A 27,933-nucleotide genomic window follows, 5' to 3' on the forward strand; every position below is an offset into this window, starting at 1 on the left:
TAAGCATGTCATCCAGGAGGATCTGTTCCATGATCTTCCCAGGCACAGAGGTGAGACTTACTGGCCTGTAGTTCCCCGGATCCTCCTTGCTCTCTTTCTTGTAAATGGGAGTGACGTGACCCTTCCTCCAATCATCTGGGATGTCACCTGACAGCCACAACTTTTCAAATATGATGGAGAGCGGTTCGGCAACCACCTCAGCCAGCTCCTTCAGAACCCTGGGATGTATGCCATCCGGCCCCATAGACCTTTGTACACATTCAGTCTCATGAGGCAGTCTCGGACCTGCTCTGCCCTCACAGTGGGGGAGGATTTACTACCCCAGTCTCCACCTAGAGATTTTAGGGATGCAGGGCTCAGGGATGTGAGAAGTACTGGAATCCTGGCCATCAGTGAAGACTAAGGCAAACAACTCATTCAGTGCCTCAGCCTTTTCTTCGTCTGTTGAAGCCAGTTCTCCTTTTATGTTTACCAAAGGAGGTACGCTTGCTTTGACCTGTTTCTTCTGGCCAATGTACCTGTAGAATGTCTTTCTATTATTTTTCACATTCCCCGCCAAATTCAGTTCTGCCTGCACCTTGGCTTTCCTGATCCTATGTCAGCAAGTCCGGACGGCATTCCTGTATTCTTCCTAGGTGACACACCTTTGTTTCCAGAGCTTGTTTGCACCTTTCTTTGCCCTCAGTGTGCCCAGCAGGTCCGTGCTGAGCCACACCAGATTCCTACCTCCTCTGCCCATTTTCTTAGGAGAGCTCTTGTGCTCTCAGGAAGGCATCCTTGAAGGTTAGCCAGCTCTCCTCAATATCTTTCTTTTTAAAGTCAGTATCCTGGAGGATCTTGGCCAATAGTCTGATGAACAGCTTAAAGTTTGTTTTCCAAAGTTCAGGGTCCTGATGCCACTCTTTGCCAGGTTCACATCCCTGGAGATCACGAACTCAATCAGGGCATGGTCACTGCAGCCCAGGTTGGCTCCAGCCTTAACACCTTTAATGATTTTCTCCATGTTGGTGAGCAGCAGGTCCAGCAACGCTTCACATCTGGTTGGTCTGTTCAATACCTGGACCAGAAAGTTGCTTCTTGTGTTGTAGTCTACCATTGTATTCCATAACTTAGGTGTTTAATGATGTAATTCACTTAAAGCTGCTAAGCAAGTGGAGCAGGATAGTGAGAGCCTAGGCTCAACTTCAGTCTCAGTTCTTCTACCTTCTTCCACTATTTTGAGCAGTGCTGAGGAATGGAGGTTGTGGTCAATTTGTAACACTTTATTGTGGTGTAACCCAACTGTACTACATTTAGCTATTCACTCTTTCCTCCTTCCCAGTGAGATGGATGTAACAATTGGGAAAACTGAAGTAGAACTCCTGCATTGAGATAGACAAATAAATTACAGATAAGGAGAAGGCTGTCTTCTCTGATAACTGGTAGTCACACAGCCCGTCCCACAGCCCTCAAATGTTTGATTTGGTAGAAGAGGACTGAGGAAGAATGTCCGTCTCACTGTGTGCAAAGATCAAGTTCCTGTCCACTTGGTGGGCTTGAGCATCCACAAGTCAACAGATTTCAATGAGATGCATGCTGGAGTCCAGAGGGGATTAGCTGATGTGGTTGCCAAGCCACTCCCTGTGATATTTGAAAGGTTGTGGCAATTAGATCAAGTCCCTGGTGTCTGGGGAAAAAGGCAATGTAACACCTATTTTTAAAGGGTAAGAGAGATGACCCTGGGAACTAACAAACTGGTTTACTGGTGCCAGGTAAGATCAGGGAGCAGAGCCTCTTGGAAGCTATGGTAAGGCACATGTAAGAGGGATGTGATACAGGAAAACCAGCGTGGCTTCACCAAGGGCAAATCCTGCTTGACCAACCTAGTGGCCTTCTATGATGGTGTCACTGCATCAATGGGCAAGGGAAGAGCCACTGATGTCATCTGTATGGACTTCATTTAGGCCTTTGACACAGTATTCCGCAACATCTTCCTCTTAAAACTGTGAAGACGTGAATTTGATGGGAGGACTACTCAATGGACAAAGAACTGGCTGCAGGATCAAGTCCAGAGAGTGGTGGTCAGTGTTTCAATGACTAGATGGAGATAGGTGATGAGTGGTGTCCAAGAGGGGTCAGTGCTGGGAGCAATACTCTTCGTATCTTCATGAAAGATGGTGGGGTCAAGTGCACTCTCAGAATGTTTGCTGATGACACCAAGCTGTGTGATGTGGTCGGTGCACCAGAGGGATGGGATGCCTTTCAGAGGGACCAAGACAGGCTTGAGTAGTGGGCTCAGGGGAATCTCGTGAGCTTTAACAAATCTAAATGCACCTGGGTTGAGGTAACATCCACTACTGATACAAACTGGGAAATGAAAGGATTGAGTGCAACCCTGCCAAAAAAGACCTGAGGCTACTGGGGGATGGGAAGCAAGGCATGAACCAGCTCTATGCCCTTGCAGCCCAGAAAGTCATCTGTATCTGGGGCTGTATCAAAAGAAGCGTGGCCAGCAGGTTGAGGGAGGTGATCCTGCTCCTCTACTCTGTGCTAGTGAGGCCTCACCTGGAGTACTGTGTCCAGGTATAGAGTCCTATGTACATGAGAGACATAGACCTGTTGGAACATGTCCAAAGGAAAGCCATAAAAAGGATCCATGGAATGGAACACTTCTCCTATGATGACAGGCTGAAAGAGCTGGGGCTGTTCAGCCTAGAGAAGAGAAGGCTGCGAGGTGACCTGATAGTGGCCTTCAGTATGTAAAGGGAAACTAGAGGAAAGAAGGGGACAGACTCTTTAGCAGTGTCTGTGGTGACTGAACAAGTGTAAATGGTTTCAAGCTCAAACAGGGTAGATCTAGGGTATGTGTATGGAAAAAAATCTTTTAAAGTGAGGGTGGTGAGGCACTGGAACAGGTTGCCCACTGATGTGCTTGGTGCCCTGCCCCTGGAGAGTTTCAGGGTGAGGCTGGAAAAGCCCTAGGCAACCTGATTTATTTGTGCATGTCCCTGCTCATTGTAGAGGAATTGGATTTGATGACCTTTAATCGTCTCTTCCAACTCTAAGGATTCTTTAACTCTATGATTTTACGAAACTGCTTAACATGTGCCAACCAATGCCTACCCGGTCCCTGAGCAGTCTCAGCTCCCTTGGCCAACTCTTCTGTTTACCACATGATCTCATGTAGTATGGGATATCGATTTGGCCAAGTTAGGTAAGCTGACCTGTTTCTGTTTCCTCTCAGCTCCTTGTGCTCCTTAAGGTCCCCTTTCTGCCAGAACAGTATAAGAAGCTGAAATATCCTTGGCTTTGTTCAGTGCTGCTCCACAGCAATTAATACTTTGGTGTGTTATCAGCATTGTTTTTCCCAAAGCCAAAACACTGTGTCATACTAGATGTTATGAAGAGAAAATGAACTGTCCCAGCTGGAGCCAGAGTGTGCTTCCTTTCTGCTACTTCTTCTTGCTCACGTTCTTCCATGACACACTGCTACAGCATGGAGTCCTTCTCACAGGATACAAGTCCTTCACAGATTGCTCCAATGTGGACTGATGGCAGTGGTTCTTGAATCGTAGAATCATAGAATGGCCTGGGTTGAAAAGGACCACAGTGATCATCGAGCTTCAACCCCCCTGCTGGGTGCAAGGTTGCCAACCACTGGAGCAGGATGCTCAGAGCCACATCCAGCCCAGCCTTGAATGGCTCCAGGGACCCACAACCTCCTTAGGCAACCTGTTCCAGTGTATCACCACCCTCTGAGTGGAAAAACTTCCTCCTAATATCTAACCTAAACCTCCCCTGTCTCAGCTTAAAACCATTCCCTCTTGTCCTGTCACTAGCTGTCCTCATAAAAGCCTCTCCCCCTCCTCTTTATCTGCTGTGTTCAAGTACTGGAAGGCCACAGTCAAGTCTCCCCAGAGCCTTCTCTTCTACAAGCTAAACAAGCCCAATTCCCTCAACCTTTCCTCATAGCAGAGTGCTCCAGCCCTCTGATCATCTTAGTGGTCCTCTGCTGGAACTGCTCCAAAAGCTCCACGTTCTTCCTGTATGGGGGGCCCCAGGCCTGGATGTAGTATTCCGGATGCGGCCTCACAAGAGCTGCATAGAGGGACAATCACTTTCCTCTCCCTGCTGAACACCCCTTTTTTAATGCAGCCCAGAACACAGTTGGCCATCTGGGCCTGCTGGCTTATGTCCAGCTTCTTGTCCACCAGCAGCACCCTTCACTTGGCCTTACTGAACGTCATTAAGTTTTCATGGGCCTGCTTCTCCAGCCTGTCCAGGTCTCTCTGGATGGCTTCCCTTCTCTCCAGTGTATCGACTGCACCGTTCAGCTTGGCGTCATCCGCGAGCTTGCTAAGGGTGTACTTGCTGCCATTGTCTGTCATTTATGAAAGTTGTCACAGGGTTATCATTAGATGTAAGTCTGTGACGGGGGGCACAGGCCCCAGGAAAAAGAAAAAGAAAAAAAACAAGAGGAAGGGGTACTAAGGGTTTGCTGCCATCTGGCTGACCCCAGGTGGTGTGCACTCTGGGAGAGGGGGAAGAACAGAGAGCTAGCAGATAGTTTTAATGAAGAGAAACCATAATGGCAACGATCTAAGAAGGAACCATAATTTCCTGAATTTAACTAAATCAAATAAAACGAGAGAGACAAGAGTATCCAAAATGCGAGTCAAACCACAATGCTGTGAGGGAAAGAAAGCACATGCTTTTCTCCGCAGCGAGCTGAGACGGCTAAGCTGGGGTCAGATGGAGAGAAGCAGACACTTGGGCCCTGTCCAAAACTGCACCCCGCTTTCTCTTGCTGCCAGGTCCTCTGGGGGTGCCGCCCCCTCCCCTTCTATCAGGATACTCGAAGTGGCCTTAAAGGCAGTAAATGGAACCTCTTTAACTTCTTCTGGTCCACGTGATGTTCTGATGTGGAATACTGACAGCAAAAAATCACAAAACCACAACATTCCACCCCTTATCATAGAATCATAGAATCACCAAGGTTGGAAAAGACCTAAAAGATCATCCAGTCCAACCGTTCACCTGTCACCAATAGCTCCCACTAAACCATGTCCCTCAACACAACATCCAGCCTTTCTTTGAACACCCCCAGGGTCGGTGACTCCACCACCTCCCTGGGCAGTCCATTCCAGTGCCTGACTTATTCCACATCACCACATCATACTTAACATATATCTGCATACAAGCAAATAATAACTAAGATGCATTACATATATGCATATCTATATACATATATGTACATGGAATCACTAAGTGTACTTCTCAGGCATCAAATTCTCTTGTGGTACACACCGGATGTCCCCATTTTTCTCCATCACCCATCAAGTGGAACCAGGTCCCTGTGCAAAAACAGTTCCACGGAAAGGTTTGCCCTTTCCAGAAGCTGGAAGGACCCAAGCCGCTTTTCCCAACATGCTTTTTACATGTACCACATGGACCTTAACTCCCTCTACAGTAAGTAGGGAGCTGGACTGCGTAGGACCATCTTGACTGACTGATCCTCTACTGTTGACCAGCCAGGCAACTACTGCCAAATTCTTCTCCCAGTGCTTAAATGTTCTGCCACCAATTGCTTTTTAACATGGTTTTTAACAATCTGTTGTAGCGTTCGATCTTATCAGAGGCTGGTGCATGACAGGGGATATGATAAATCCACTCGATGCCATGTTCTCTGGCCCAAGTATCCACAAGTGAATTTTTGAAATGAGTACCATTATCTGACTCAATTCTTTCTGGGGTGGCATGTCACCACAGGATTTGCCTCTCCAGACCTAATATGGTGCTTTGGGTGGTAGCGTGGGGTCCTGCTTATGTTTCAAGCCACCCAGTGGTTGCTTCCACCATTGTAAGCACATAAAGCTTACCACTGCGAGATTGTGGCAAGGTGATATAATCAACCTGCCACGCCTCCCCATATTTGTACTTTTGCCATTGCCCTTCCCCCCAGAGAGGTTTCATCCTCTTTGCTTGTTTAATCATGACGCGTGTTTCGCAATCATGAATAACTCGTACAATAGCATCCATGGTTAAGTCCACTCCTTGGTCTCTAGCCCACTTACATATTGTGTCTATTCCTTGATGGCTTGAGGTCTCATGGGCCCACTGAACTAGAAGTAACTCTTCCATTGTTCTGCCAGTCCAGGTCTATTTGAGCCACCTCAATTCTGGCAGCTTGGTCTGTCTGACGGTTATTTTGTTGTTCTTCAGTAGTCTGACTTTTGGGCACATGAGCATCTACATGATGCACCTTTATAACCATATTTTTTGTTCGGGCAGCAATGTCTTTCCACGGTTCAGCACCCCATATAGGTTTACCCTTCTGTTGCCAGCTGTTCTGTTCTCACTGCTGCAGCCACCCCGTAAGGCATTTGCCACCATTCGTGAGTCAATATAAAGATGAAGCATTGGCCACCTCTCCCATTCAGCAACATCAAAGGCTAACTGGACAGCCTTTACCTCTGCAAACTGACTTGATTCTCCTTTTCCTTCAGTTGCCTCTGCAACTTGTCTTGTGGGGCTCCACACAGCAGATATCCATCCATGATGCTTCCCCACCATAGAAAAAGATCCGTCTGTGAACAGGGCAAATTTCTGCTCATTTTCTGGTAGTTCATTGTATGGTGGGGCCTCTTCAGCACGTGACACCTCTTGTGCTGGCAATGTTCCAAACTTCTTGCCTTCAGGCCAGCCCATGGTCACCTCTAGGATTCCTGGTCAACTGAGGTTTCCCATCTGCGCTTGTTGTGTAATCAGCACAATCCCTTACTCCAAGTGGCATCAGTAGCATGATGGGTGGAGAGAACCTTTCCTTTAAATATCCAGTTCAGCACTGGCAGTCGAGGTGCATTTCAGTGCTGATTACTTCAGAAGCAGCCCAAAGGCTCTCATATGCTACTAGGATCTCCTTTTCAGTTGGAGTGTAGCATTCTTCTGACCTCCTGCATGCTCTACTCCAAAATCCCAGGGGTCAGCCTTGGGTCTCTCCTGAGGCTTTTTGCCACAGACTCCAAGTGGGACCTTTGTCTCCAGCAGCAGTGTAGAGGATGTTCTTCACATCCTGTCCTATCCATAGTGGCCCTAGGGCCATGGCACTGGCTGTCTCTTGTTTAATCTGTTCAAAAGCCTGCTGCTGTTCAGGACCCCACATGAAATCGTTCTTCTTTCGCATCACCTGATAAAGGGAGCTTACAATGAGGCTGTATTTGGGATGTGCATCCTCCAAAAGCCCACTACACCCAGAAAAGATTGTGTCTCTTTTTTGCTAGTGAGTGGAGACATAGTGGTGATTTTGTCGATCATGTCTCCTGGGTTGTGATGATGCCCATTTGCCATTTTACTCCTAGGAACTGAATTTCCTGGGCAGGTCCCTTCACTTCATTTCGCTTAATAGCAAAACCAGCATGCAGAAGAATTTGAATTATTTGTTCTCCTTAAAGACACCCTCTGCTGTATCGCCTCACACAACAATGTCATTGATGTACTACAGGTGCTTGGGAGCACTGCCCTGTTCCAGTGTGGTTTGGATCAGCCCATTGCAAATAGTTGGTCTGTGTTTCCACCCCGAGGCAAACGGTTTCAAGTATACTGAACGCCCCTCCAAATAATAGCAAACTGTGGCCTGCATTCTGTGGCTAGTGGAATGGAGAAGAATGAATTGGCAATGTCAGTGGTGGCATACCATTTGGCTGCTTTTGACTCCAGTTTGTACTGGAGTTCTAACATATCTGGCACAGCAGCTCTCAGTGGAGGTGTGACCTCATTCAGGCTGCGGCAATCTACCTCCAGCCTCCATTCTCCACTGGTGTTACACACTGGCCATATGGGGCTGTTAAAAGGCAAGTGAGTTTTGTTGATCACTTCCTGACTCTCTACCTGACGAATCAGCTTATGAATGGGGAGCAAGGAATCCGTGTTGGTGTGGTACTGTCATCTGTGCACTATTTTTGTAGTGATGGGTACCTGCTGCTCTTTTACCTGTAGTAACCCTACAACAGATGGGTCTTCTGACAGGCCAGACAAGACAGACAGCTGCTTAATGCTGTCTGTATCTACAGCAGCTATTGCAAAAGCCCATTGGTATCCCTTGGGATCCTTGAAATACCCCCTTCTAAGATAATCTATACCAAGTATGCATAAAGCCACCTGTCCAGTTACTATAGGATTCTTCTGACAGTTTCTTCCAGTGAGGCTTATTTCCACCTCCAACAAAGAGAATTCCTGAGAGCACCCAGTCACTCCTGAAATATAAAGGGACGGAATGGAACTGATTTATAACTCGAGGGCATCAGAACACACTGGGCACCGGTGTCCAGCAGCGCTTTATATTCCTGTGGTTCTGATGTGCCAGCCCATGGAATCCACACAGTCCAGTACACTCTATTATCCCTTTTCTCCCCCTGGCTGAAGGCAGGGCCCCTCTCTTTGTTACCTGCAGTAATGGGAGCAACTTCAGTGGTGGTTGATCTGCTTTGTAATTCTCTCATCTGTGCTCGTAGTGCAGGAATGGGTTCATCATGCCACTTCTTCATATCCTCTCCATGCTCATGTAAATACCTCCACAGGGCAGCACAAGACATAAATTTACTGCATTCCTTTGCTCAAGTAGGGGGGCATTTGTCTTTGATAGCTGAGACTTTAATCGGTTTGACCAGCTCCTTCAGCAGGTCCTTTTGATCATCCTGGTCTTCATCGGGTGCTTCTGATACTGCCATGAGTTCATCACGATTATTAGGGTACACAGTTATTTTACTAACTGTGATATCAGAATGCAGGATAACACGATATAATACAATCTAATTGAAATTGAGACTAATAAATGAAATAAGATAGGAGAGAGAGACAGAGTTCCTGAGACCGAATCAAACCTGAAAAGCTTGGAACGGCTAAGAAAGCACCCTCCAGCACCCACTGCAAGGCAGTAAGAGATCGCACCACCTGTAAGGGCCAGATCCCATGACTTCTGTAAATGTATAGGGGAACCGGTACCCAGATTTGGAGCATTAACACTTTAACTTCCTGTGCACTACATGATGTTATGATATGGAATATTGAAAACAAAAAAACAAAAAAAAAATGACGATTGTCCCAACTCCAAAGCAAACAGGCATCAACAGTTTCACTCAGATGTCACGTAAACTCCTTTTTTATGCCTTGGATTTCAGTCATTTTCAGGGATCAACGAATAGTAGTAACAGTGACTCCCTCCTCATAATTCTCCATGTGTCTTACTTTTCTTGGTTACCTTTCTAGATGATGGTGGTTTTGCGGAGGGCCCCTTGCCTGGATATTCCACTATTTCCTCTGCTTCTTCTTTCTATTCTAGACATGAGAACACCCGTTTCCATTTTTGGCCTTCCACAGGGGCAACTGACATTGATACTGGTGCCTCCTGCAATTGATCAAGATTGACTTTGAGGTTTCCCCTTTTGGTTCAGATCTCGGTTTGGAAACTCTCTCCACGACACTCTTATATACAGCTCAGTAAGCACAAACCAAGTCCCAAATAAGCCATTCCTCCTCATATCTTTCTGAGCTGCACCATCCCTTACCCAAATGCTTGCTCAAGTTCCTCAGGATGCCACAGGTGTTCAACAGTAAAATCCCATGACACCAGGGGTCCCCACGCTTCTAATCTCTCTGCAAAACCTCTCTGTATTCCCTGCCACTCCGCATTCTCTGGTTCCAGCAAAAGCTTCCTCCACATAAATGTAAAATACCATTGCAGAGAATACATGCAGAGAGACTGACAGCATAGTACCCAAGCTGGCACCCTGAACATGCATAAGGAACTGGCAACAGCACCTGGAAACCAGTCCAAACATCATATTGTCTGTTATTGTCTGTAAGCCCGTGACGGGGGCACAGGCCTTGGGAAAAAGGAAAAAAAGAAAAAAAAAAAAAAAGAAAAAAAAAGTGTACTAACTGTTTGCCTCTACCCGGCCGGCCCCGGGCCGCGTGCGCTCCGGGAGAGGGGGAAGGGCAGAGAACTAGCCGATAATTTTAACGAAAACACAATGGCACTGATCTGAGGAGGAACGGTAATTTCCTGAATTTAACTAAATCAAATAAAACGAGAGAGACGAGAGTCAAACCACGATAGTGCGAGGGAAAGAAAGCACGTGCTTTTCTCCGCGGCGAGCTGAGACGGCTGAACCGGGACCACAGGGAGAGAGGCAGACGCTTGGACCCTCTCCGGAGCTTCAACCCACTTCCTCTTCCTGCCAGGTCCTCCGAGGATGCCGCCCCCTCCCCTCCCATCAGGATACTCAAACTGCCCATAAAAGGCAGTAAACGGAACCAGAGCATTAACTCGATAACTCCTGCTGGTCCACATGATGTTCTGATGAAGAATACTGACAACAAAAAATCACAAAATCACTACAAAGATGTAAGGGCACCAGTCCCAAGACCAACCCCTGAGGGACGCCGCTTGTGACTGGCTTCCACCCTGACACAGAACCACTGATCGCAACCCTTTAGCTGTGTCCAGCTACCCAATTCCTAATCCATTGCACGGTCCATCCTTCAAATTCACACCTCTCCAATTTAGAGAGAAGGATGTGGTGAGGGACCCTGTCAGAGGCCTCGTAGAAGTCCAGGTAGATTACATCCACCACCCTTCCCCCATCCACCAAAGTTGTCACTCCGTCATAGAAGGCCACGAGATTGATCAGGCAAGATCTGCCTTTGGTGAAGTCATGCTGGCTGTCTCAAATCACCTCTTTATCTCATATGTGCCGTAACTTAGCTTCTAGAAGGATCTGCTCCATGATCTTCCCAGGCACAGAGGTGAGGCTTACCGGCCTCTAGTTCCCAGGGTCTTCCTTTCTCCCTTTCTTAAAATGGGAGTAATGTTTCCCTTTTTCCAGTCACCGGTGGCTTCACCAGACAACCATGATTTTTCAAATATGATGGAAAGCAGCTCAGCAACTACATCAACCTCTATTTTAGAACCCTAGGATGGATATCATTTGGCCGCATGGACTTATATATGTTCAATTTCTTGAGGTCTCAGATCTTTTCCACTGTTACAATGGGTCAGAAACCACTCCCCACACCCTCACCTAGGGGCCCATAGTCCTGGCAGACATGGGAAGCCTGACCACCTGTGAAGACTGAGGCAAAGCACTAATTGAGCTTTTTGTGCAGCTTTTTCTATGTCTGAGGAAGCCAGCTCCCCATTAGCGTTCATCGGGGGGAACAAGAGGAACTGCTTAAGAACTGCTTCTGCATTAATCTGTTCCTGTGGCATAGTGTAATCCTTCTGGAATAGACTATATGAGCATGGGTCTCACACAGGGTTGTAGTTGCTGCCAAAAAACCTGGCCCAGTGTGTGCTCCTCTACATGGGCTGTGGTTCTTACCAACAATCTGCTCCTGTATGGGTTCTTCACAGGCTGCAGCTTCCGTCTGTCCACGTCCACAAACCATACGGTTTTTCATGTGCTGCAGGCATATGGACTGCTCCACCATAAGCTTCTCTATGGGCTGCAGGGAACTTCTCTGGCACCTGCAGTGCTGGCTGCCCTCCTTCTGAATTGACTTTGATGTCTGCAAGGCTGTTTGTCTCACATTTCTCACTTTTCTCCCTTGGATGCTGTTGCTGTGCTTTTCCCTTAAATCTGCTTTCCCAGAGGCATAGGCAGCATCACTCAGGACTCTGCTCTGTCCAGATGCGCCCAGTTGTGTCCCTTTTAGAGCAGTTGAAACTGTCTCTGATCAGAGGCCACCCCTGCAACCCTTCACTATGAAAACTTTGCCACATAATTTCAGTGCACACAAGAATTGAAGTAGATTTCTGTTCACGCCTTGATCCTTACAGATATTCAGCCTTTCAGGCATTGTGAACAGTACTTGAAAAATGGCATGTAATCCAAAATAATTTTCAAGCTGTAACTTGAAGTGCTTATTTCTGAAGAATGGGGTGTGTTCTAATATGGGTGTAATGATCATACAGATTAGGCAAGACATGTGGAAACCCATATCACCTCAGTGATGAGGTAGACTGGAAGGCAGGTAAAGTAACTCCTTCATCACTTGTTGTTGTGTTCAGTTATATCAGAAAAACTTGAGATTTTTTTTGTTCTTCCTTGTGATTTATAGGCTTACTTTTTCTGGATGAAAAAGAAAGTCAAGTTAAGGATGGTTAGTTTAAGCTTAACCAAACAGGGTGCTTTCTTTTCTCTCTGAAAGTAAGGATAAACTTAATGACTGAGGAAAGATACCATGTATTTTCTAGGTTCAAATTAATTTCCTGTTGATTGGCAAATTGCTTATTATGGTTTTGTGATGTGTCTGTTGAATTGCTGTTCTTTTTTTGCAGAATCCCTGTTTCAGCTTCTTCTGGAGATAACTGTCCGTTGTACAGGAATGAGTGACAGTACAGGACAGTCCTTAACAGCACTTTCCTGCGCTTGCCTCTTCAGTTTGGTAGCTGCATGGGGAGAGACAGGAAGAACATTGCAAGCAATCTCCGCTATCCTCACCAATAATGGCAGCCATGCATGTCAAACTATTCAGGTTGTGTAATACAACTTCTTCATATCTGGAAATTTTATGTATATGAATTCTGATATCTAATGTGCAAATTCAGTTTTTAATTTAATTTAATTTTATTTTATTTTAGGTAAAAAGTAGATATTTCTTTCTGCCTCTTGAGTTGGAGATAGAACTGAAAATAGTATGTTTAAAAATAGGCATGGTTTTTCACTATTTCTTTTACTGTTTTTAGGTGCCAACAATTTTAAATTCTCTTCAGCGGAGTGTACAGGCAGTTTTGGTTGGCAAAATACAAATCCAGGACTGGTTCAGTAATGGGATAAAGAAGGCAGCCTTGATGCACAAATGGCCATTGAAAGAAATATCTGTGGATGAAGATGACCAGTGCCTACTTCAGAGTGATGGTTTCTTTCTCTATCTCTTATGTAAAGATGGACTTTACAAGATTGGCTCTGGATATAGCGGGACAGTGAGGGTAATGTTATTTCTTGTATGGTGTATGATAGCTAAAATACAGGTTTTTAAGATGACCCAATTCCACTGAGAATCTTTTGTAGTTTACAGTTCTACAATGTCTGTTTTTTTTTCCTGATGATTTCTGTGAGTTTTACAGTATTTTGTTATAGTTTACTTTTCTCAATATGTTGCTTAGTTTATAAATGATTATTTATATAATTGTTATTCTGAGATTTGCTTAACAATTTGAATTTTCTGCTTTCCAGGGCCATATATACAATTCTACATCTCGCATCAAAAACAGAAAGGAAAAAAAGTCTTGGTTAGGCTATGCTCAGGTGGGTGAATACTTGAAATGTTAACACTTCCTCCCACTTGTTGTCATCTGCAAACTTACTGAGGGTGCATGCAGTCTTCTAGAGTTCAGTTCAACAAGATATTAAACAAGATATTAAACAGGACAGTCTGAACCCCTGGAGCTGGTCACCAGCTGGATTTAACTCCATTCACTCTCAGTCTCTGGGCCTGGCCATCCAGCTAGTTTTTTTACCTGTGAAGTATATACCTGTCTACACCATGATAAGCTGACAATTTTTTCCAGGAGAATGATTTGGGAAACAGCATCAAAGGCTTTATTAACGTCTAAGTAGACTACATCCACAATGTATTTGACTGTGTTAATATGCTCATTCAAAGTTATAAGTTAAAAAACAGAAATGTAAGCTTCAGATAGTTAAATCTTCTTTTAGAAGAAGCCAGATGAGCTGGTGACATGAGAAACTTAAAGACAAAAGCAAACAAGAAAGAAAACTAAAAAATCCACATATGAACATAGAGAAGATAATTTGATATGACAAACATTGATGTGGACTGCTGACTAGACAGATAATTTTGAAGAGATGAATATATTCTACCTGTGGAAAAAATAGAATAGGAGATCATTAGTCCTGAATACATCCCTTCCACTAGGTTTGGTTGGGAGCTGGGAGGTAAACAATATAATAACTCACTGTAGAATTCTCTATTGTGGCTGCTGTCACCAAAATCATCATGTACTTTAAAGAATTTCTTTCATGAAGAGTTTGAAAAGCTCTCTCTAGTGGGAGTCAAGGTACTTAATTAATGTTTTTGAAAATTTCTCTAGTCTTTTAATACACTTACAGAAGCTGTGTATGAGTTATCAGCATGCTGATTGAAGTTTGCAGAAAGTGTGGAGAGTGCCAAATTTCTAGTTTTTATCCTACAATTTTTCTAGTGAAAAAAAGTTGAATATCAAAACATTTTTTTTTTTTACAATACTTTTTGATGTATTTGAGCATATTTTCATAACAATATGTATTCTTACTTTTACTAGGGCTATTTATTATATAGAGATGTGAACAATCACAGTATGACAGCCATAAGAATAAATCCTGAAACTTTGGAGCAGGACGGTGCAGTTGCTTTACCAGGTAAGAACCTCTAGATATGAGAAGATGGTTATACTTTACTGTTTTCATGTATTGTATTTTCAGGTAAGCAGAAGAGAAATCAAGATAGATTTTGAGAATGGAGAGAAACTGCTTTTTTATGCCTTTGATTTTCTGCATTAGACCAGTTTTAGTATTTCATTTAACAATCTTGCATCTACTCCAAATGCTACAGGAAGAATATTGTATCTTTAAATAATGTGTAGTTAGTTTCAAAGAATAGGCTGGATTGAAAAGGATCACGATGATCATCTAGGTTCAACCCCTCTGCTATGTGCAAGGTTGAACTCATCAACACCTGTAAAGTCTACACCTCAAAGCTGTCAGCTTCCTTTTGCAAATCATGGTGTAAACTAGTGTCATTCAATAAGAAAGCATGTTTATGCTTCAGAAAGACACAAATGAAACAAAATATATTAATCTTTCAGTGCACAATAAATCTTAAAACTGTGGGAACACCCATTCAAAAATACCTCAAAAATTGTTACACAATTGTATTTTGTGTGGTTTGTGTTAGTGTTGAAGTGAATGCTAGATTTTGTAACTGCTAGCCTTTGTACTTCAGCCCTTGAACTTTATTTTCTTGCTTCTGCACTTATGCACAGTTACCTCACACTTATGAACAGATATGGCCTTCTTCTGGCTAGAGCAAATGTAAAGGGCTCCACTTCTGGTTATTTCTGTTTGCACCCAGTAGGAAAGTAACAGAGGTGTGTGATGTAATCTGTTCTGAGGAAACCTGAGTATAAACATAACTATAAATATTTATTACTATCTCACTCAAACCATATTAATCACTTGTAGCATGTTTCATAGCTTTGAAAAATCACACCAGATAGAACTAGAGGGCATTTACCCTGCTAACAGCTGAATGCTGATAGGAATCCAAGTATTTCTTCCAAGTTGGTACATTATTCAGATGTAGTTCCATCTGGAGTTAATCTCTTTCAAATACCTTGACCAGACATAATACATTTAAATAAGGTATTCACAATTATTTGTAAAGAAATGTGTAGGAGATTAGGAAATGCGATTAGGAGTCGATTGTAGCTAGAAGTCATGTGGCCTTAAAAAATTCTGTTAACTATGAAACATGATCTTCTGTTTTCTCAGATGGTAGGATCCACAAGTTTCTTGAAACTATGGGCTCTTTTAAAGGGTAGTGTTTCCATTCTAACGGATGACGTAGCAAATCTAGCAATATATCTGGAACTACTAGACTGTGTGTCAGCATTCTTACATCTGATAAATACTTTTGCCAAATTTTGTATGCTTTCCCTGAGCTAGTAATCTGTCTTACCAATAGAAATACTATACAAGAATCCCCAAATTCTGAGATTTGCCAGGTAATAAGACTTGAATTTGCAGAGGAGGATTTCATCTTGACTGTTTCATCAGCAACACTTACTACATAATTCAGAGAAAGGTTGCTGTGTTCAGGTGAAGAAGTTATACATTATATGTTTTCATTGTTAAAATTGCACGGCAAAATCTTGGAGCTAAGAATCATAGAATGGCCTGGATTGAAAAGGGCCACAATGATCATCTAGTTTCAACTCCCCTGCAATGTGCAAGGTCACCAACCACTACACCAGGCCCAGAGCCACATCCAGCCTGGCCTTGAATGCCTCCAGGGATGGGGCATCCACAACCACCTTGGGCAACCTGTTCCAACGCATCACCACCCTGTGTGTGAAAAATTTCCTCCAAATATTTAACCTAAAGCTACCCTGTATCACTTCAAAACAATTCCCTCTTGTCCTATCACTATCCACCCTTGTAAACAGCCTCTCCCCCTCCTGTTTATATGCTCCTTTCAAGTATTGGAAGACCACAATGGGGTCTCCCCGGAGCCTTCTCTTCTTCAGGCTAAACAAGCCCAGTTCCCTCAACCTTTCCTCATAGAAGAGGTGCTCCATCCCTCTGATTATCTTAGTGGCCCTCCTCTGGAGCCGCACCAAAAGCTCCATGTCCTTCATGTACTGGGGGCCCCAAGCATGGACACAGTACTCTAGATGGGGCCTCACAGAAGCTGAGCAGAGGGGGACAGTCACCTCCCTCCCCCTACTGGCCACCCATTTTTTAATGCAGCCTAGAACACAGATAAAGATGTTAAAGAGCACCAGTCCCAAGACAGACCCCTGGGGGATGCCGCTTGTTACCAGCCTCCACCTGGACATAGAGCCATTGATGACCACCCTCTGTCTGCAGCCTTTCAACCAATTTCTTATCCATTGAGTGGTCCACCCATCAAATCCACATCCTTCCAATTTGGAGATAAGGATGCGGTGGGGGACCATGTCAAAGGCCTTGTCAAGTCCAGCTAAATGAAATCAGTCACCTTCCCCTTGTCCACCAATGCCGTCACTCCATCATAGAAGGCCACCAGATTGCTTAAGCATGACCTTCCCCCGGTGAAGCCATGCTGGCTGTCTCGGATCACACACTCATTCCTCATGTAATCAAGCATGTCATCCAGGAGGATCTGTTCCATGATCTTCCCAGGCACAGAGGTGAGACTTACTGGCCTGTAGTTCCCCGGATCCTCCTTGCTCTCTTTCTTGTAAATGGGAGTGACATGACCCTTTGTCCAATCATCTGGGACCTCACCTGACAGCCACGACTTTTCAAATATGATGGAGAGCGGCTCGGCAACCACCTCAGCCAGCTCCTTCAGAACCCTGGGATGTATGCCATCTGGCCCCATAGACCTTTGTACGCTTTTAGTCTCATGAGGCAGCCTCGGACCTGCTCTGCCCTCACAGTGGAGGAGGATTTAACCGCCCCAGTCCCCACCTAGATGTTTAGGGATGCAGGGCTCAGGGACGTGAGAAATACTAGAATCCTGGCCATCAGTGAAGACCGAGGCAAAGAATTCATTCAGTGCCTCAGCCTTCTCTTCATCCGTTGAAGCCAGTTCTCCTTTTACATTTACCAAAGGAGGTACACTTGCTTTGACCTGTTTCTTCTGGCCAGTGTACCTGTAGAATGTCTTTCTATTATTTTTCACATCCCCTGCCAAGTTCAGTTCTGCCTGCGCCTTGGCTTTCCTGATTCCACATCTGCAAGTCCGGACGGCTTCCCTGTATTCTTCCCAGGTGACATGCTCTTGTTTCCATGGCTCTTACGCACTCTTCTTTGTTTTTAAAGACAGCATCCCAGGGGATCTTGGCCAACAGTCCATTGAACAGCTTTATGTTCGCTCTTCCAAAGTTCAGGGTCCTGACACCACTCTTTGCCAGGCCCACATCCCTCGAGATCATGAATTCGACCAGGGCATTGCTACTGCAGCCCAGGCTGTCTCCAACCTTAGTGACTTTAATGATCTTCTTCACATTGGTGAGTAGCAGGTCCAGCAATGCTTCACTTCTGGTTGGTTTGTTCAATACCTGGACCAGAAAGTTATCATCAGTGGATTCCAGGAGCCTCCTGGACCTCTTGCAGCTTGCCGTGTGGTCTTTCCAACAGTTATCTGGATGGTTGAAGTCTTCCATCAGAATGAGAGCCCGTGAGCACAATGCTTCCCCCATCTGAAGCAAGAAATCCTCATCAACAGTCTCCCCTTGATCAGGTGGCCTGTAGTATACTCCTATCACCAGCTGGCCTTTGTTAGACTCATCCCTAATTCTAACCCACAGGCTCTCAACCTGTTCATGACTGTTTCTCAGAGGGAGCTCCTCACAGTCTATCCACTCTTTGACATAGAGGGCAACTCCCCCAGCCTTCCTAGCTCTCCTATCCCTTCTAAAGAGCCAATATCCCGCAATGGTGGTATAAAATAGCTGTTAAAAGGTGTTTTTGGAAGAGGCCTCTTTCCTGTGTGTAATCAGTGTAGGAAGCACCTTACAAGTCCTGCAGTCACACTATCCTTGTTAGTAGCTCCATCAGCAGAACAGGATGAGAAGAAGAGATGGTATGAGGATATACTTTTAAACCTGTAGGGAAAGTGAACTTTTTGTTTTTTTTACCTTTTAGTATGGACAGAATTCTTTCCTTACCTTTTTTTTCCTTGAAAGTGGCTGAACTGTTTTCAATAAATATATGAAAGTATACATGTTACAGTTTTTCAAAAAGCACTAGATTTTCTGCTGAGTTTGGCAAAAGCTACAAACAATAGAAAAATGAGATTAATGGTGAGAAGCTTGATGCTCTCTATTTCATTTCTTTCAGTAAGTTCCATATGTTGGTCTGAGTAAACTTTTCTTAAAGATAATGATCCATACTTAAAAAAAAAGTCTTTGGGGCATGGGAATGACTAATGAAAGACTAATGCTCAGCAAGACGGAAATGTAGCTCTGTTATAAAAATTTAGATTATTCCTTAAATGTAAAATTAAGATCTTCTGAAGTTAAATATTAGGGACACCCTCACATTTCACACAATGGAAAGAACTTCAGTAACTTGTAAAGAGACAAAAGAGTAACATATTTAATATACGTGTTAGAGAGTGGAGATTTTGTATAAAATAAAACCTTGTCTGAGCAGTATGATTTCTCTCTGTACAAACTAAAATTCTTGTAGTCAAGTTATAGTGAGAGTGAATTAGGAGAGAACAGCGTCTGTAAGTTAATACTAACTAATGCAATGTACTTCATCTTTCACAGATTGTCATACTGAAGGGCAGAATATTCTCTTCACTGATGGAGAATATGTTAATCAAATAGCAGCATCTAGAGATGTAAGTGTTACATACAGTGGGCAAACGATTTTTACTTCTCACATTATTCCTTTATTTTATAAAATGTACACAATTTCCTTTTTGTTTAATATTTGACTTTTTCTTGGCTAACTCAACTAAGGAATACATCTATGTAGCTAGAAGTCATGGGAAGCTGCCGTTTATGTCTTTTATATTTGCACAGTTTTGATTTGAGATGGAAAATAAGTTTTAAGAACAACTTAATTGCTGTTTTTGGAAAAAAAAAAACAAAAAACAAACCTATTCTACTGGGGCATTCCAGCCAGTTTTCCTGTTAAAACAGCTTGTTTTTAACATGACCAGTTTAACTGTTTCTTTTGTACTTGTTTTCTGTTGTTGTTGTTTTACAAAAAACTCACTTTATCTAAAACTTATTTTAGATACTATTTGAAAAAGTAAGTAGTCTCCCTTAAAACTGCGATTATAAATTTGAGTTGTAAATCAGGAGAAGCTGAGGGCTTAAAAATGTGTGAATATATACGTGCATAGTTGTAAAAGCAAAATTTCTGTGATAAGGTTCAGAGCTAATTATTTCTGTAACAAATCACTATTTTCATAATAAATTCAAATATTTTATCGTGTCAGATACTTCTCTTCAGCTCATGCTGTTTGCCTTTCCTTCTTTTTTCCCTCTATACTTGATATTACTTTATCTGTGTATCTTCTGATAATTAAATCTGATATAGTTTTATACTGATGGTGTTAGGCTCTGAAAAGTAAATCACCGTATTTATTATTCAATGTAAAGTGGATATTTTATTTATTGCAGGATGGTTTTGTAGTGCGAATATTTGCAACAAGTACTGAGCCAGTGCTGCAACAAGAACTGCAGCTTAAGCTTGCAAGAAAATGCTTACATGCCTGTGGCATCTCACTGTTTGATCTTGAGAAAGACTTGCACATTATCAGTAAGTTCTTTTCTTTGAACATTAATTATGAGCTAATAATTAAAATAAGAAGACTGAAACCCTGCCTGCTCCCTTTGTTTGTCTTCATTATGTGAAGGAAAATGTAATTCCGTTATAAATATAACTCCATTATGAGGAAAAGCATGAATTTTTGAAGCAGCTTAAACACTCATTTTGAACCACAGTCTTTTTGTCTGCAGTGCTATCTGCAATTCTCCATTATTTCCCTTTAGTTTATAATAGGTATAACACTATTTTAATCTTAGACTCAATCATAGGGCTCATATAACATGTAGTTAAGCTACAGAACTCCTTGCTCTGGGTCAAAGTTTACAGAAGTTATAAGGACTGCAGTCTGGATTCATTGGAACAAATGCAAAGATACTAACGTATCTGGAAACCAAATCACTATCAGAATTTTTGAGATGCAGAGCTCCTGGTGTCTAAGAAGGCAGTTCAGAGAAATTACTTGACATTTGCTTACCTCTTTTGCTAATTCAGCTGTCAAAAGAATATTTGGCCATATGGACCTTTTGTCTGACCACGTGCAGTTGCTCTTATGTTAGTGGTTTTTCCTCTTTGGACAGTCCATTACATCTAGGCAGTAAGCCTTGTTGTGGCGGCAAAAGTTTGTTTCTCTTTGTGACTTTGTTTAGAACCTTTGTTTTGACAAATGCTTCCTGTTGGATTTAGGTTCATAGACTAGTCTGTGAAACTGCCTGGTAAAACTAATAGTTCCTTCCTTGCACAGGTACAGGGTTTGATGAGGAATCAGCTGTCCTTGGTGCTGGAAGAGAGTTTGCACTTATGAAAACTGCTAGTGGAAAGGTACTGAAAATGTATTTCCTGGTTTTCATCTATTTAAGTTGGCTGTTTAAGCATGACCTAACAATAAGACCTAATAAAAGATGCCTGTAAGTGTTCTCATAGGCTAACACACTCATTCCAGTTGTGGCATAGTTCTAGGGGATAGTTCTAAGTTCATAGTTCATTCATTCATAGTTCTAAGCTTTTTTTTGGTTCATATCACTGGTTTTATATTTGTTCAAGTGAAATAGTGTGTTATATTACTGCTCATGTACTCACTTTGTTGAAAATAAGTTTTAAAAAGACATATTAAGCATTTTCTTTTTCTGTACCTAAATGATCAAATCAAACAAATATGAAAAATAACTACAGTACAGTAGATAGCACACTTCAAAGGAAGTAAAATCTGATCAGAATGCTTCCTCCATTGAATAAAATTTCATAGGTCTAGAATATCACGATAAGTTCTGTACATTTTGAAATGTCAGTCTTTTAAAACAGTGCAGCCCTAAAAATGATGTACAGTGAAGTATTGTGGCATAACTGAAAATGGTATACCATTTTTTCCTAGATTTATTATACTGGTAAATATCAGAGCCTTGGAATCAAACAAGGTGGTCCTTCAGCAGGAAAATGGGTTGAACTACCCATCACAAAATCTCCAAAGATTACTCAGTTCTCTGTTGGACACGATGGTTCACATGCCTTACTTGTTGCGGATGATGGAAGTATATTCTTCACAGGTTCTGCTAGTAAAGGAGAGGATGGCGAATCAAGTATGTGCAATGTTTTCTTGATTAGTAGATGATAAAAGCCTACTAACCACTTTTTCATATTATAGGGATGTTGTTGATACTTTCCAAGAACATGGAAGCATGCTGTTGGTGGGAGTTATCTTATGTAATAGATAAATGGTTAATATACTGTTCAAAAAAGTGTCCCCATCAGCATAATTATGACATATTAAAAAGATCAAAGGTGTGAGCACAAAAGCTGATTTTGTGAATCATAGAACCATTTGAGTTGGAAGAGTCCCTTAATCTAGTCCAACTAGTCAACTAGTACAACACAGCACAGAAGAAGCAGTCTAGGAGGTCTCTGAAGTGTATGGAGGATAACTTTCTGATGCGGCTGGTGAGAGCCAACGAGAGGAGCTGCCCTGCTATACCTGCTGTTTGCAAACAGAAAAGGTCTGGTGGGAGATGTGGAGGTCGGAGGCTGTCTGGGACAGAGTGACCATGAAATGATAGAGTTCTCGATTCTTGGTGGAGCCAGGAAAGGGAACAGCAAAACTGCTACCTTGGACTTCTGGAGGGTAGACTTTGAATTATTCAGAAGGCTAGTAGGGGGAATCCCCTGGGTTTCACTCTTATAGAGTGTGTCCAAGAATGGCTTAAAGAGGTCCAAAATGGACCTTAAAGAGGTCCAAGATGGCTGGTCATTCTTCAAGAAGGAAGTCTTAAAGCCGCAGGAGCTGGCTGTCCCCCTGAGCTACAAAATGAGTTGGCGGGGAAGAAGACCATCATGGATGAATAGGGAGCTATCCTTGAGGCTCTGGGAGAAAAAGAGAATCTACTTCCTGTGGAAGAAGGGACGGGCGACTCAGAGTGAGTACAAAAAAGTTGTTAAGATGTATAGAGAGAAAATCAGAAAGGCAAAAGCCCAGCTTGAACTCAACCTGGCCTCTGGGGTAAAAAGGAACAAGAAACTCTTCCGCAAATACATCAACGCTAAGAGGAGGACTAAAGAGATCTCCATTCTTTACTGGATGAGGCTGGAAATGTGACCACTGAGGATAAGGAAAACGCAGAGGTTCTGAATGCCTTCTTTACTTATGTCTGTCTTTAAAGGTCAGACCAGTTATCCTCGGGGTACTCCACTCTCTGACCTTGTAGTTTTGATTGGGGTGCAGACAGAACCCTCTGCAATTTGGGAGGACGCAGTCAGAGACCTACTACTCTAGCTGGACTGACATAAGTCCATGGGACCAGATGGGATTCACTCAAGAGTGCTGAGGGAACTAGCAGAGGTGATAGCCGAGTCACTTAACATTATCTATCAGCGCTCCTTGTTGACTGGTGAGGTCCCAGAGAAGACTAGAGGCTTGCCACTGTGACTCCCATCTACAAGAAGGGTTGTAAGGAGGATCCGGGGAACTACAGGCCTGTTAGCCTGACCTCGGTGCCAGGGAAGGTTATGGAGGGGATTGTCTTGAGGGAGATCACACAGCATGTGTGGAACAACCAGGGGATCAGGCCTAGCCAGCATGGGTTCTTGAAGGGCAGGTCCTGCTTGACCAACCTGATCTCCTTCTATGATCTAGTGACCCATCTGGTAGACGAGGGAAAGGCTGTTGGTGTAGTCTACCTAGACTTCAGCAAGGCTTTTGACACTGTCTCCTACAGTATTCTCCTGCAGAAGCTGGCAGCCCATGGCCTGGACAGATAGACTTTTGATTGGATAAGGAACTGGCTGGAAGGCTGGGCCCAGAGAGTGGTAGTGAATGGAGCTAAATCCAGCTGGTGACCTGTCACGAGTGGTGTTCCCCAGGGGTCGGTGCTGAGGCCTGTCCTCTTTAATATCTTTATTGGTGACCTGGATGAGGGCACCCTCAGTAAATTTGTGGATGACGCCAAGTTGGCTGGAAGTGTCGATCTGCCTGGGGGTAGCGAGGCCCTACAGAGGGATCTGGACAGGCTGGATAGCTAGGCTGAAGCCAATGGGATGAGTTTCAACAAGGCCAAATGCCAGGTCCTGCACTTTGGCCACAACAAACCCAGACAATGCTATAGGCTTGGGGCGGAGTGGCTGGAGGACTGCATAGAGGAAATGGACCTGGGGGTATTGATTGATGCTCAGCTGAACATGAGCCAGCAGTGTGCCCAGGTGGCCAAGAAGGCCAATGGCATCTTGGCTTGCATCAGGAACGATGTTGCCAACAGGAACAGCGAAGTGATTTTTCCCCCTGTACTCAGCACTGGTGAGGCCGCACCTTGAGTACTGTGTCCAGTTTTGGGCCCATCACTGCAAGAAATGCATTGAGGCCCTGGAGCGGGTTCAAAGAAGGGCGGCAAAGCTGGTGAGGGGTCTGGAACACAGGACTTATGAGGAGCGGCTGAAGGAGCTGGGATTGTTCAGTCTGGAGAAGAGAGGCTTAGGGAGACTTACTGCTCTCTATAACTACCTGAAGGGAGGTTGTAGTGAGCTGGGGGTAGGCCTCTTTTCTAGTGTAACTGGTGATAGAACTAGAGGGAAATGGCTTTAAGCTGTGCCAGGGTAGATTTAAGCTGGATGTTCGGAAATACTAGTTCTCTGAAGGAGTGGTCGGGCACTGGAATGGGCTGCCTGAGGAGAGGGTGGAGTCACCCTGCAGGTGTTCAAGGAATGTTTAGATGTTGTGTTGAGGGACATGATTTAGTTAGTACTATTGGTGTATTGGTGATAGGTGTATGGTTGGAGTGGATGATCTTGGAAGGTCTTTACCAACCTTGGTGATTCTGTGATTCTGTGATTCCTCTGCAGTGAACAGGGACATCCAGCACTAGATCAGGTTGCTCAAAGTCCCATCCAGCCTGACCTTGAATGTCTTCTAGGATGGAGCTTCCACCATATCTCTGGGCAACCTGTTCCAATACCTTACCACCATTATTTCAAAGAAACCTTTTTGCTTATATCTAACGTAAATCTATCATCTTTAAGCTTTAAACGATTTCCTCTCATTCTGTGACAACAGACCATTGTTTCCTGTAGCTCCCTTTTATATACTGAAAGGCTGCTATCAGGTCACTTTGGGCCTTCCCTTCTCCAGGTTGAACAACCCCAGCTCTCTCAGCCTGTCCTCGTAGGAGAGGTGTTCAATTCCTTGGATCATTTTTGTGTGCTCTAAGAGGCTTATATCTCTCCTGCACTGAGGAGTCCTTTTACACTTTCAAGCAAAAATTGGATATTGTGTTTCAATAATGCTTTCCAATTACCTTAAACGTTGTTGAGTTTGAAATTTATCCCATTAATGTGCTCGGAGTACAGGATGTTAGTTGTACTGCTCTTGTAAGAAAGTCTATGGATGTCAAACTTACTATAATCCGCGGTAAACTTGAAGAGTCTTAAATGCAGACCTGCTGAAAAAAGTGCGGGACAAAATCATACTACTTCAATAAAGTAAGAGTAAATTTAAGAGATCTAATCATCTTAGGCAAGAAGATTTTAGAAAAAAAAAATGTATAAGCAGAAATTTCAAGATTTCTTTGAGCAGTTATTTGGAATTTATCTGTAATATAATTTAATTATATCTTTTTCTTATATATTAAATTAATATTCCATTTCAGACGAAACAGTAGTTAAGTACTTTGGAGTAAATTGCTGATGCTGTTTTTCTTTACGTTAAGGAAGTTGAAATGGGTCTTAGCATTAGATCTTCATACTAGAGCATAAGATCAGGATCTTGATCAAGGTCTCTCTCAATTCTTTTAAAAGTTCAACTCTGTTTGTACTAATCTGATTCTCTTTCACCCTCTAAGTTGGATTAAAATGAAGTGCTCAAACTATAATTTTTTCTAATTTCTTTTAAAGCTGGGCAAGGTGATTGTGTTTCTGTCTGCAGTCTATGTGCCTATTTTCTGTAGATAGTTGGTAACTCAGCATTTAAAGGTTACAGTTGTCTGATTTGGATGCAGATTGATGGTCAGTAATAGCTGTTAGTTGTTTATTATGTTCTTTAGCTGTGTTTTAAAGATAGAGTGCAAGCAATCAACGCCTTTTTTTTTTTTTTTTAGTTATAAAGCAAATGCTACTGTGTCCTCAGCCTTTTTTTTAATGTGGAATGTAGAATAACGTGGAATAACGTGATTTATTTATTTAAAGCAAAAAGCAGACGACAGTCAAAACCGTATAAGCCTAAAAAAATCATCAAAATGGAAGGAAAGATTGTGATATCTACAGCTTGCAATAATGGAAGCAGTTCTGTAATTTCAAAAGATGGAGAACTCTACATGTTTGGAAAAGATGCCATTTACTCTGATAGTACAAGTAAGCTAATATTTGTTTTAAGTGATTTCTGAAATAGAGTAATTTAAATTAGTCTGAAAGGCTTCAGCCTGTGGAAATTATGTTTGTATTTCTTACTCTCCTAATGCTTTTCTGAATTTCAACCAGATATGACAGAAGGATAGAAAGACAAAGACAGTTTTCTTAAGTTACATAAAAATATGGAGCACTGAAGAATGCTTGCACAAAGCGAAAAAAAATACATTAGTTGTATACTTAAAGTATCAGTTGTATATGTATATTAGTTGCATGTTAGACAGCCACATAGGAATGTCAGAAATGAGACATACTATGAACAAAGCATGCAGGAAACCAGGCCTTACAAGTTTCTTTACTCACAACTCTGCAGAGAAATTTCCTTGTGATCCAGCACATATAAATTTAAATAATTTTCTAAAGAAATAAAGTCCAGTGTGATTGTTACAACTCTTTTGGAATTGTTTTCATGAGTTGTTTTTGACTTTTTTTCTTTTTGCAGGACATGCGATCTAGGGTTAATTCTCTTTTCACTTCTTACCCTAGCACTTGTTTTCTCTGTCAGTTATTCTTCTACCTTACCATTAATTTAAAAATTGTCAGTGTTAGCAATTATGTTATATTATGGAAGTTTTCATCTCAGGTAGAAAGTGCAATCTACTACTCAACTGATCTATGTCATATAGGTTTAGTAACAGATTTGAAAGGCCATTTTGTGACTCAAGTAGCCATGGGGAAAGCTCATACCTGTGTGCTAATGAAGAATGGAGAAGTTTGGACATTTGGTGTAAATAATAAGGGACAGTGTGGACGAGACACAGGCTCCATGAGCCAGGGAGGAAAAGGTAAGGAACCTAGGATTTTCCTTTTGTTTTATGCGCTGAAAAATATTACAAGCAAAAACGTAACGTATTTTATCTAATATAGTTCTGAATCTTTAGTTTAATACAGTATGCTTTCAAAAAAAAACCAAAAACACACAAAAAAACCCAACAACAACAACAAAAAAGCATGCATGAATGTTTTTACTTCATCTCTTGGGCATTTGGCATTTTGCATGTATTAGTAAACTTAGCTGTGTAAAATAATTACTTCAGTTCTACTGGTGAAAAAGCTTTTCTTTAAAACAAATTAATAAAACAAGACCTTACGACTCTTTGTCTTACTATGTGCGTTTGTCCTAGTAACCAAAAAAAGTTCAACCATCATTCTCATTTCATCTAGTGTCTGCTTTGTTTGCATAAACAGTGCATAGATTGAAGTCTACATCTTTCTGCATACATCTGAATATATCTCTTACTCCAAAATGCAGATATGAAAAATTTGTCCTTCACCTTTGCAGAATTGGAATATTTTATAAATTACAAGTAAACAATCTGTTACTTGTACACAGAATAAAAATACTTCATTTCCCTTTTAGTTGTGAAGCCTGGATATCAGCTCCAGCTCAAGTTTGGATAGATTTCAGAAACTTCGTTGTGCCAAATAAGAATTTGAATCAGGCATTGCTAATCATTCCTTTTAAAATCTGATTTGTGTGTTTTCTTCAAATTTTCTTCATTAGCCACTACTAAGCTCAGAAAACAGTTCTTTCTTGTTTCACTGTCTTCTTTAGGCTTTGGAGTTGAGAACATGGCAACAGCAATGGATGAAGATCTAGAAGAGGAACTGGATGAAAAAGATGAGAAATCCATGATGTGCCCACCAGGCATGCATAAATGGAAGCTGGAGCAGTGCATGGTGTGCACTGTTTGTGGAGACTGCACAGGCTATGGAGCTAGCTGTGTTAGTAGTGGTCGTCCTGACAGAGTTCCTGGAGGGTAAGCAAATATATGGAAATATACTTGCTATAGATGGTTGAACAGGCAAAACGTATTGAATTCAAACTAATCTGATGTATTCTTAAATTTAAATCTAAGATAATGTTATATCTGAAGATGGGTATGTGCGTTGAAAATCAGAAAGCACAAATACAAATTTACAAAACTTAATCTGTAAATAGCTTGTAGTGATTACATGTTATTTAATTCTAAATGTATTTTTTGCATTCTGCAGGATATATTTTGTTGTACTAAAAGGTGTT

The 27,933-nt window shown here is 42.5% G+C and overlaps 1 protein-coding gene across 15 annotated transcripts in view; it reads left to right on the top strand.

Moving 5' to 3' along the window:
- Positions 1 to 27,933, top strand: part of MYCBP2 (MYC binding protein 2) — a 205,796-nt gene that overhangs the window by 35,483 nt on the left and 142,380 nt on the right. For all 15 annotated transcript variants that reach the window (XM_048967518.1, XM_048967527.1, XM_048967539.1 and 12 more), the window contains exons 5-15: positions 12,317 to 12,513; positions 12,725 to 12,967; positions 13,215 to 13,286; positions 14,303 to 14,399; positions 19,022 to 19,095; positions 19,886 to 20,024; positions 20,776 to 20,852; positions 21,403 to 21,607; positions 25,692 to 25,856; positions 26,537 to 26,695; positions 27,466 to 27,670. In XM_048967518.1, the coding sequence (XP_048823475.1) occupies positions 12,317 to 12,513; positions 12,725 to 12,967; positions 13,215 to 13,286; positions 14,303 to 14,399; positions 19,022 to 19,095; positions 19,886 to 20,024; positions 20,776 to 20,852; positions 21,403 to 21,607; positions 25,692 to 25,856; positions 26,537 to 26,695; positions 27,466 to 27,670 (1,633 nt within the window). The remainder of the gene's footprint in view (positions 1 to 12,316; positions 12,514 to 12,724; positions 12,968 to 13,214; positions 13,287 to 14,302; positions 14,400 to 19,021; positions 19,096 to 19,885; positions 20,025 to 20,775; positions 20,853 to 21,402; positions 21,608 to 25,691; positions 25,857 to 26,536; positions 26,696 to 27,465; positions 27,671 to 27,933) is intronic.

The sequence above is a fragment of the Lagopus muta genome, chromosome 1 (genome assembly GCF_023343835.1).
Source record: "Lagopus muta isolate bLagMut1 chromosome 1, bLagMut1 primary, whole genome shotgun sequence".
NCBI lineage: Eukaryota > Metazoa > Chordata > Aves > Galliformes > Phasianidae > Lagopus > Lagopus muta.